Source organism: Ceratosolen solmsi, unplaced genomic scaffold (assembly GCF_000503995.2).
Source record: "Ceratosolen solmsi marchali unplaced genomic scaffold, CerSol_1.0 scaffold15, whole genome shotgun sequence".
Taxonomy (NCBI): Eukaryota; Metazoa; Arthropoda; class Insecta; order Hymenoptera; family Agaonidae; genus Ceratosolen; species Ceratosolen solmsi.
In genome coordinates this window covers 4,243,022-4,255,173 of record NW_011948434.1, presented here as the reverse complement: position 1 = coordinate 4,255,173, position 12,152 = coordinate 4,243,022, and the positions used below count along the sequence as shown (strand labels likewise).

The 12,152-nt window shown below is 30.7% G+C and overlaps 1 protein-coding gene across 1 annotated transcript in view; it reads right to left on the bottom strand.

Annotated features, from left to right (window-relative positions):
* The window catches only part of LOC105364874 (midasin), a 161,122-nt gene that overhangs the window by 13,319 nt on the left and 135,651 nt on the right, over positions 1–12,152 (bottom strand). Inside the window, exons 3-6 of the mRNA XM_011502903.1 lie at positions 3,061–3,208; positions 2,742–2,965; positions 1,790–2,001; positions 249–1,189 (exon numbers count right to left, since the gene is read on the bottom strand). Coding sequence (XP_011501205.1) covers positions 249–1,189; positions 1,790–2,001; positions 2,742–2,965; positions 3,061–3,208 — 1,525 coding nt within the window. The remainder of the gene's footprint in view (positions 1–248; positions 1,190–1,789; positions 2,002–2,741; positions 2,966–3,060; positions 3,209–12,152) is intronic.

Sequence of the window (12,152 nt, the reverse complement as noted above, 5' to 3'; positions counted from 1 at the left end):
TGAAATGTCTTATTAATTAAGTTGGTCATGAAATTCAATGAATTGAATTAATATTTTTGTCACGCGCGTGCACGCACGCTTACACTAAATACAAAGTTTATTTAATTATAAAATTATATAAAATTAGAAAAAATTTACATACATAAGAAGTAATATATTAATTATAATTTTATATATTACTTTTATATATCAAGATAAGAGATCATAGTCAATATCGACGTAAAAACAATTTTGTATTAATATCTTACCTTCGAGGTGGGCTTGTGAAAATTGTGCAACAGTAATAATTTCATCGCGATTGCTGATTTTCCATTCGTTTTTAATTTCATTATCAACAATTAGGCTTACGTAATACAGCAACAAGGCTAAATTATTTGAATGCTTAAATTGCTTTCTATCCCAGGGACGTTCGGTATCGCAATCTTCAAAATCAAATGACAACATTTCCTCGACCAACATTGAATTCTTCTTATCTAGTAAATCAAACTTTGAATATTTTTTGAAAATATTTGATGACCAGACTCTTCGTAATGTCACGTCACTTAAGCTTGAATGTTCGTAAAAATTCAATAGAACGTAAGGTAAAATATCAAGCACTTGGACATTTAGTATTGGACTTTCCTCGTCGTGCAGTGCGAGAAATTCATTAATAAAGTCCGTCTTTAAAGAAATCTCCTTATCGTTATGCGACATGTAAGCTTTCGTGCACCAATCTAAGATGATTCCTTGTTGCTTTAATAAGATAAGCTTCGAATTATCGAGCAAGTTTCTAAGGCTACATGTTGCCGTGTCCAAATTTAACGCGTACTCCTCGCTCTCATCAACATGAAATTGCTGCACCGTGTCATCGATAATTGCAGACAAACGTGTCCTCGTTTCGTAATGGAAGATCAAACGAGCTTTTAAATAGACATCCATGCAGGCGCTTTTAAAGGCTTGTAATGCAGGAAAGCCCCGTGAGAGCTGCTGCACAATAAGAAAGGCACTGTGGAGTAATTGAACAATGTTCAAACCATCCACGTTGGAAGGATCTTTGGAGATGCGTGCGTGAATCGTCAGAAGAGCTTCGTGATGATTTTTTTTGACAAGGCCACTGTAGTGCAATAGGGATCTGTAGTCGAGTTGACCAGTTTCTGGATTATCATTGCAATTCAGCATAAATATCTCGACTCCCCTGTTTCTCATCGCTCTGAAAATTACGCATTTTATTAATTAAAAATCTCATATATCTTTAGAGGAATGTAATGCAATGATGGTGATGACGATGACGATCACGATGATCATGATGATTGCGATGAATACAATAAATATAATGATGATAATAATAGTCATTACAGTGGACAATAACTAATATAATAATTATACCGTAATGTATGTAAAAATTATAAATTATTATAAATTGCTTATTTCTTCAATATACCCTTGCATTTATACTATTCAAATATTAAAATATGTATTTATACATAATATCTCATTTATTGATAATGTTTTCTATTAGATTTATCTTTAATGTCTAAATATAACAGATGAAGAAGAATAAAAAAAAGAATAATATAAAAAAAAACAATGGACATGTATATCTTTTAAATTAAATGCCTCGTTTATTTTAATTTATTTAAAATTTTAATACATATTTTGAGGCGTTTTTTGATTCTACTGAATTCCAATTACTTATAAAGGGCAAAATGTTGTATGCCAAAAAATATGAAAATATTGAATGGACATAAAAAAAATTAATGTACGTGTCGAGTTAAAAATAATTCCATGCAAAATCGAATTTCAATTTTACCTAGAAATTTCTCCGTATTTTGGATCCATCGTAAGAAAAAGTTTGAAATTTTTATGTGGCTCGATGGTCACAACGTTTCCGTCACTATCGACACCTCGTTCGCCAATACTAAGAGATCCATTCGGTTCCAAAAGTCCATTAAGCCTATCCAATACTGCAGGACTGCACAAATTTACTTGATCCACAAGTAGCCAAGTTCCATCTTGCAAGCACTTAGTAGCATAATGTTTATTTATATATTATTTATATACTAATACATATAATCGGTATATAAATAGATATTTCGTTATATAAATAGATTATTTCGTTGAGGAAAGACGGTGATGAAAATAATGATCACTTAATGGGGAAACTTTACCATTGAATGATAATTTCTTTGCAGATAATGGACAGGCATTTACCGTTGCATGATGAAATTTATTTCTTTAGCAAGACCAATAGATGGCGAAACAACGTATTTTTATAATTCCATTATGTTGAATATCATATATTTAATTATAACTTCAAGAATTGGATATAAATTTTGAACGTTTGATTTTTATAGAATAGAAGCTTTTAAGACCATAAATATTCATCCTACATGTTAGATAATAGTACAAAGAAAGGTAAGCCGGCAATGTTTTAAAATCAAATGAAATGTAAATATCACATATTTCGGTTAAAAAAGTTTCTATAATTGTAATGTAAATTAGTTTTATTAAATTACGGATAAATTTAGTTTTAACGATTGTTGATGAGCGATTTTAAAATAGCCTCATTACAGTTTGTTTATTAAAGCTTGTAGTAATATTTGAATAGTTTTCATTAAAAACATGGCGTTTACAGTTTACATTTATTAGGTTAAAATTAAATACGTCTAACAGCGTTGTGAGCAATTTTAATGATCTCGGTAATTGAGTTATAATTTCAAAACAAAAAAAGAGGGGGTGGGAGAAGAGAATATTTATAATACCTTTACGAGAATACTATCGATCCATTCGAATTTACCACCAGCATTTAAGCAGTTTTCCTGTTGGACCAGTTGCTTAAGCTTATGTAAATTGAATTCTATAGCTTCTATTTCCATTGATATGTCACTATCGAAATATTTAATTTCTTCCAACAATTCCACTAAACTATCGATTTTATAGAGAAAAACCTTTGTGGCTAGAGACATGGTGACGGACTCGCACTCATCTAAAGGAATAACGAAATTAATTCTTATCTCGTGTGATAAATTTTACGGTTATTCTGTTCCACAAAAAGCGAATGAAAAGGAAGAAGTAATTTACCGTGCGAAAGTTTACGAACTCTTTCAATTAACGCTTGATACTTTTCTATACGAAGAATATTTTCCTTTCTCATTTGTTTCTTGAAACAGTCGATTAGTAAATTCTCCGTCCTCTCTACCACTTGCTCCAAGTGTCTATTGTAATCGGTCTGTAAATAAAAAATTTTTTTATTATTTGCCCCTATAAAATTTTATAATATTTTTATGCTTAACGTAAATCACAGCCAATTTTTACGTCTGTTGCATTAAAAATTCAATAAACGATTTATCAATAATTACGGCAATAGCAATAATTAATACTGTATTATAAATACATTGCCTTTGTTGTTAGGGAGAAACATTGTCTTATAAAGTATCGAAGAATGTTCAAAGTTTACAAAGGCGTTAAAAATTATCATTAGTGGGCCGTTTGCTTGAATATTTGTTAAATCTTTCATAATTGATCGTTTGTGTGAATTAACATTGAGATATAATATAATCGTATTTGTAAAGTATTACATATAAGTCTAGTATCGTATAGTCATCATCGATGACTTAATAATTGTATAATACTTGTATAGTTTTTTATACAAGTATATATGAAAATTAGAGGAAGATAAAGGTGTTATCGTTCATTATCGTCATCAATGTGGTACGACAATAATATTTTGGAAAAATTAAATAGATTAAAAGCCTTCTTTAGAGATAGGTTAATGAATTTGTAAGATATTATAGTGTAAGAAGGATTGTACGATTAAGATTATAATAATAGCGCTCATAGTTATGTGAGGGATATCAAAGGATGGAGCGAGATGGGTTGAAGGGGAGGGAAGAAGTCCTATGATGGAAGTAGTTGTTGGAACAATACGTCACTGTCGGTATGCACTAACTAGACATACATTAATGTGCGTCATCCGAATTCATTTTTGTCCTCAAGTCAGGTTTGCTGTACTCTAGCAATGGAATATCCTAATACTCGTGATTTATCCGTTTCATAATTATTTTCTTCTCAGACAAACCTATGAAAAATGTCATCAACTCAATCATTACCCATGTCAATATTGTTAATAATAATTATTACCAGTTTATTGCATAGCGATGCTGTTTGTAGAGTTTATAAAAGGGTTGTACGATAAAATATATCGCATACATTTGTTAGGCTATTGATATATAAATATATGTACATTTATATTAAATTAATTTATTTTGAAAAATCTGTATTTAAAAAGATATAATAAGTAGTAATATGAAAATTGCGACAAGTAAAAAGCGCGTATATGCGTATAGAAAGAAGAAAGCTGGTAGTGATGGCAATGTAGATGACAAAATCGATGACATTATGTTTATGAGTCTGACAGTATTATGGGTGTACTATCTAGCCGGTTGGTGAAAGTCACCAAAGATTCGGATGTCTGTCTGTCTTCGGTGGCAGGCCCTCTTTTGATCATACAAATGGGTCAGTTGAGAAAATTAGTAGCTGACTCGGATAACTGAATTTGATTCAGCGAGCCGGCGCCAACCCATCGTCCTATTATTCCTCGATGGTTCGCTCGGTCAACTCGTTCAAGAATGTCGCTACCTCGATGATTAGTAGCTCATGCACTAGTTTTTACCTTTGCTCTCTCTCTCTCTCTCTCTCTCTCTCTCTCTCTCTCTCTCTCTTTCTCATTCCATTCGGTACGTTAAAAGACAAATGATCACCAGAGTAACGGAGTATAAAATTGAGTATAACAAGTAGTAAATCGATCCCGCGAGCAATATTAACAAATACCAATGAATTACACAGACATTATGATTTATATGTTTTTCATCATCTGCAACATCTTATTCATGTGACATGTCTTTGCAAAAATTTGCATATTAGAATAACTATTTAACATCATCTTCATCGAGTTATACGTATGTATATTCGATAATTATTTTACCTCTTACAATATTCTAAACTCTCTTTTACATTTAAAAAAAACTCACTTTTTTGTATTACGCGAATAAAAGATATCCATCGATTCATCCATAATTCCATCCATAATTCGAATATATTGATAATCTTTCCCTTCCGTTTCATATAAGATATACTTTATAATAAAAAGACAATCTCATTATTTATACACGTAATGATGCAATTATTTTACAGATTAAACAATGACAAACTGCAAAACTAACCGTAGATATGTTTCATTAACATTAGCTTTAAAATAAAAATGCAACACATTTTCGTAACATCATCCTACAAAACATATGATAAAACATATTAGGTTATATTATCGACATATTTAAAAATATATTACACCTTCTTTTCCAAATCACACATTTTTATTTTCATTAATTACATAAAATAATAATTACAGCATAGCAATTTCAAGTTTAATAATAATATTCGTAAACGAAAACAAATTTTTGAATTTCTTATATTTTTACGTTGTACGATTTGATTCGATTTTATTTCTTTATTTATTTTTTTTTTTTTTTTTTTTGTGAAAATACAAATTAAAAGCAATTATTTATCATCGACATTTATCTATTGCTATATGAATAAATTAATAAGTAATAAATTCATTTAAATATTGTTTCGCCTCATTACAACTAAGATAATATTTTTACAAAATGTAAAAAAATCTACTTTCATTCAATAGCTACTTTATTATTATTCAGTCTGTACAAACTCTAATCATAACATATTATTGCAATTTATAATTTCATATAAATTTATTAAATCAAATTATCAATTTTCCGTTTAAAAAAAAAAAAAAAAATATTTATCCTATCTATGTAATAACGAACCCTCGACAAATTTTCGTGGCCTACTAAAAGTTTTTCCACCCTTCGCAAAATTTATACGATCAGGACGTGCGCATGCTTACAGCTGGCAAAAACTTTCCATGATTGCTTGTGTCAAGAATTGATCAGATATTGCCAAGGATAGAAAAACTATAAACGTATAATTCTATAAAAAAAAAAAAAGATATATCATTTAAGGATTGCTCTCGCACTAAAATCATACGCTTCATTATATTTCGACATACTTTTCAATTATTCAAAGATGACAATCATCTCCACTCTGAAAATAAAATTTATACCTTTGATTTTAAAAATAATTTAATGATATGATAGAAAAAACGGCAAATATACGGTATTTTTAAAGATTCGAAAATAAAGCAAGTTCTTTCAAGAAACAAAAACAAATAAACGAATAAAAATGGTAATAAAAACAAATTTATGTGAAATAGGTTTATAAAAGTAATAAATATGAGTGATAAAAAGTGAGCCACATACGATCACTTCTATAAACTAGTGTATTTCGAATAAATTTGTAAAATTGGATTAAAAGTGTTATTTCGTTCTTACTAATAATTAAAAGCCTTGCCTTCCTATTGAAAATAATTGACAATTTTCTAAAAAAAATAATTAAATACACTATTAATGTATCTGTGCGATTAAGCATAAAGTTGAACAAAACGAAATATATAAGTAGTATTAGGTAAATAAAATTGGAAAGAATAATGAACAAAGGGAACGACGGAAACTATTGTAAAAATTTGCAACTAAAATTTTGTAATGCTCATTATAATCAGTTTTGTCGTATTGATTTTAATTTATTTTTAGACCAAAGCGACATAAAAGTACGGTCTTAATATTTTATTCTAAAACTATTTCAATGGTATTCAAATCGACTAACGGAAAAATAAACAAAGCTCCGTCGCTTACTTGATTCGCAGATTGATGATACGTAAAGTCAGCATTCAAGGGTCGAAAAATGACATGAGACATGTCCTTGTAAAGCATAATATAGCATCAACCGTAGATTCTGTATAATTGTTTTTTTTTACTTCTTTTGGATTTAGATGAGTCCGAGTATTGCATAAGTAGAGTCATATTGTGTATATCTGTACATGTCTCTGAATGAAACATTTTGTGATGGAGGAATGACTAAGTTATATATAGAAATCGACCTAATTAATCCAAATACACAGGACGAACCTATCCTCCCTCTCTCTCTCTCTCTCTGTTTATCATCTTTTTCATACACTTTGGACATTCCGGACACGTTCGTGCTTTGGTCATGAATGGAAAGATGTCCAGCAGACGACAAATAAATCCGATGGCGTGATCGTGTTCCCGCGTTTTATACTAATGTACACAGAGGCATAAGTATAGGCTCTTGTGTACGTTCGCACGCCGATAAAGATGTACGCAAGGAATTAGACAAATCAGAGAAACTACTCTTGCAATTTTGTGCTACAATTACATTGATTCGAGGTTGCTATTGTACAATTCAATTTCCGGTATGTTTAAGCGTAAATGCGATTTTTGCAAAATGCTTAGCCAGATAAACGGGGAGGTTTAAATTCTCGATTTATTTCCCCATTTTTGCGACAGACATCTTTTTTATTAACGTACGCTTTTGAAAACCCTGAATCATGCAATTTGTAGCGGCTCCAGTCAAATAAATAACTTACCGCTAATTTACCAAATATTATACATACCTAACGAAGATGCCTTTATTAGCTTTCATTGTACTGTTCAAATTTGTGATAATTTATGGTCAACTTCAGACGGCTAATTCATATTAGAGTATGCATGACTCAAAATAGTCCATAGTCTAATTACACAATTCTAATTAGAATTTAATTATTATTACATAAAGCTTATCGGAATTTTATAATTTACTCTATCAATGTTTCTTTCTAATCTTTTAAATATCAAATATATACAATTTAATACGTAAATAGCCCCTTTATACGCTTAATTAATATATTATAACAATATCCTAAGTATCGGCTCGTATACTCATGGGAAAGTATCGCCCTTACATTGCCACATTCTCATTGTTTAATCAATAAACAGGAGACGAGATTTATATAATGGTGTCAATCTACATCAAGATGTTCTCGACCAGATAAGGATTTATTAACCCTTGGTATTACTTGTGGAATGTTCATAAGGATGATGATTAGAATTATAGTTGCGATTTGTGAAAAAGTTCTGAAAGGTTACTTTAAAAAAAAAAAAAAAACAAAAAAGAAAAATTCAATGCGTATCGGATAAGTACATACGCTATAATTAACACGCTATTGTTTATTCGGCGTTAAAATAAAAATGACGGGATAAATGTTAACGATCCATTGGAAATCTTTCAATGTTTTTGATCGCCTTAAAGATTGGTAAGTTGAAAAGACTTCTGAAAGTCAGCAGATTTTAAGGAGCTCGGTTATAGCGCATTTTGTTAACTGTGAAGTTATCGAATTTTTTTACAGAACAATAGATTTTATTTTCAACAAATATAAGTGAATAAGAATTTTTGCAAATTGAAATAACTATTTAGAAAAATTGCCCAGTTACTGTTTATTAAAAAACGTATAATGAAAGTGTTTACAAATTATTGTAGAATATGAAACATTAAAAAAATATTGTATTAGACTGTCGATTGGATTGACTTTCAATTAATATTTTAATTTATTACCAAATACGAATGACTTTTCGTCAAAATTTAATATACAAAAATAAAAAGTCTTAATGCGTGGCTTAAATAAATTTTGAAACATTAACGTTATTGTTTATAAATTCGTGCATATTTTTTATGCTAGCTTATTCGATATTATTGATTTACTAATAAAATTTCCTAGGTAAATAATAGAAAACTAACTGCTGTGAAATGCTGTATTAAGTTAAATTTCAAGAAATCGAAAATACGTAATATTGTTGACTTTGGAAAATACAATTAATAATAAAGTTACAGCGTAAATCATAAGAAGCAAAAATAAATATTACGAGCAGTATTAAGAGCAGCATAAAACTTTTTCGTCCCAACGAAAACAGACCTACGTAATACCAAAAAATCGTGGAAAATAGTTTCAGTCACATAATGTAGCAAAGAGAGTAAGGCATTTGGCCTTATATTTCAGAATATGTACAAATCCGACATAGTTTTTGTTGAGTGAAATTAGATTGTTGAAACAATTTTACATTTGATAGACGATGTTGCATTCGAAGCGTATATAAAAAATTCAGATAGTTTTACTAGTTTGGTGTATATTCACATGCTTATTGTTAAGGTCGAATGATACAGTATTAAGAAATGAAATAATATTTAACCGATAATTCATACATACATTTAATTGAACAATTTAGCAATAAAATAGCGGCATTTGCATTATTTATTTTGAAATATTCACAATCTAAACCTTCTCATAAGTTAAAAAAAATAATAATAATAATAAAAAATCAAGTTAATCAGTTATTAAAGTTTAAAAGGGGGGGGGGGTGTATATATATATATATGTATGTATGTATGTATGCATGTACGCATCATATCGCCAGTCATTGCAATTCATAAATATAAATGCTAACATATTATACAAATTTTAACATTTAATAAATTATTTGCACTTATTTGAGAGTAAAATATTTTTATTAAAGATTTTGTAATAAAAATGTTAAACAATTTTTAGTGATACTAAAAACATTATTAAGAAATAAATAAATGAAACGATTAAGATTCAGTTCACGCGTATAATGAGAAATAAAACCAAAGTTACGTAAAAAGTTAATGAAGCATACAATCTTATATAATTAAAATCATAATACACGTTTAACATAAAATGAATAAAGCGAGAAAGATAAGGATAAAATATAAAGTTTTAACAGCGATGTTCAAAAGTGAAAAGCTTTAAACAAGATGACAATTGTAATAATTTGCATTGGATAAAGTGGGACATATTAGAGTGCCTTCGATGGATTTATCAATAAACTGAAAGAATGTATAGAATTTTATCAAGAATAAAGCTTCTATTGACTTTAAAACGGCTCGTAACGTAAAATGTATTTAAATAAAAATATATAAGTTCATATAAAGGTATTATATAAAATATTTTCAAAAATAAAATTCAGTTATTCTCCAATAGTAAATACTTTGATGTGTGACTGGAAATTTGCATTCTCGACCTACCATACGAACTCATACATACAGATTCCCACATGCATAGCTTTCACATAAGGTGATTTGCCATAAAAATAAAAAAAAGGTCCTCCGTCTCTCTCTCTCTCTCTCTATCTATCTATATATCTCTCTGCGTCTATCTGTGTGTGTATGAGTGTGAGATATGGAAATTGCTCCTAATTGATATGAAAAAGAGATGGAAGCAATTGGTTCGAAAAAGGGAGTTAAGTCAGTTGAGCTCTGGAGCATTGAGAATTGCTACTTTACCGGTTGACCGACACACATTTTTTCCTCTTCGGCTCTCCACGAACACGATCAGCACTTCGGTGCATCACCACACCCCACGTCGCAACATTCTACTTTTCCAATACGAACAAAATGTCTATCGTGGAAAGGCACGTTGGCGAGTAATGGAGGAAAGGGAGAAGGAGGGTGAGTTCATTGTCAAGGGATAAGTGAAGGAAATCTGGATATTCAGATGAAGATTTCACGCTTCGCCTTGCTTAACACCAGCACACCTTTATTCACCTTCATTTTTCATTTACTTTCAACAATCGTTCAAAGTTAAAAACAATTTTGAAACTCGCAAGGACTTCTTTGTGATTAGAAACTACATCCAATTGTAAAGGATAAAGCATTGATTAAGAATTATTAAGTTTTATATCGTAATTCAAAATATTTATGTTCTCTAATACGGTCTATTAAACATTTATCGAAGTGTAATTTTTTATTTAAGTATTTCATTCTGAATTTATTAGTCACTAATAGTAGATACCACATTGGAAGTTTCTTCTAATTCATTTGAATAAAATAAAAAAATGTTGTAAAAGCAATATTGAGTTTGTTCAAAATATAGGGATGTAATCTTGGCGCGAACTGCCAATGCTTCAATAGCTTAGTTCGCCGTCCTCCCTAACAGACGCCCGGGAAATTGTTAGGTGGAAAGCCCGTACAAGAGTCGTGAGAGTTGGTTAATTATACATTTATTATACAATTTATTACACAATTTACATATGGGTGTTGTAGAATCTACTTGAATCTAGTGTGAAGATGCGATTTCTCGAACGGTTTCTTGTATGGGATGTGTCACCACACAAGATGCTCTTGAAATCGTTTAATTATGATGTTGTGCCGATCATTGCCATCGGCGAGCAAGAAAGTAATGAGGTTGCGCTGACAGTGTACTTACAGTGATGCAGTACCTTCATCTGATACTCGTTTGAGTAATTTACCACAAAGTACGCGGTAAACACAAACGTGCGCAATCGGCCTTCCGTCGGCGATTGAATACTACGGTTGATGTATCTTTTTCTGGTCAGTGGATCTCCGCAAGTTACTTGGTCACTAGTTTACCAATTCGTACGGGTGCCTAAAGTTCCTTCCTGACCCTCGCTTCTCTACAGGATAGCCCTTTTTCTTATTGACTTTTCCACAGAGGCAGCCCTTGGCTGCCCACGTGGACATCTCTGGCGGCAATGCGTGAAGTTGAAGATTTACCCCTCTCCGGGACTCATCGTGATGGGTGTGATTTTTGGTCAAAAGTCTTATTCGCTTGGCCTATGCAAGCAAGCAACATTGATGTCTCGAACTTGACAACAATGCATGCGTATGACCTTGTGGCATTGAAGGCACACGTGCGACGCTGATTGCCGAAGGTCGCACGTCCCGAGTTTCGGGTTATAACGAATTCTTGAGAAATGTTTTTCACTCAATTGTTTTCAAATAATTTAAGCCTCAAAATATACTCTAGTAAACAAGCTAAGCGGGTTTTGATGAAAAGTCGTAAGGGTCGTTCATTGCATTAAAAACAATTACTGCGTCTTTAATACGAAAAACAAATGCAAATAAAGTGGCTGTTTACGAGTTCACAGATGTACAAACCTTTTCGAGTCTCCAGCAACCTTGGCGAGACTTTCTTACATTTTTATGTCCGTTTGATAATTCCCGTTTCATAATAGCTGTTAAAATTTTCCTCGAGAGATTTTCGTTTCACTCTCGAACAGAGTTCAATTCTTAATTTAAAATTATTACCAGTCCAATATATAACATTTACAAACTATAGTTCTTTATCATTAAATTGATAACTAATTTAATGAAAAATCGGTCTTCGATCAATTTAATTTATAAATCGAGTAGTAATAATTTAGTAGTAAATATGCATAGAATTTAAAGCAATA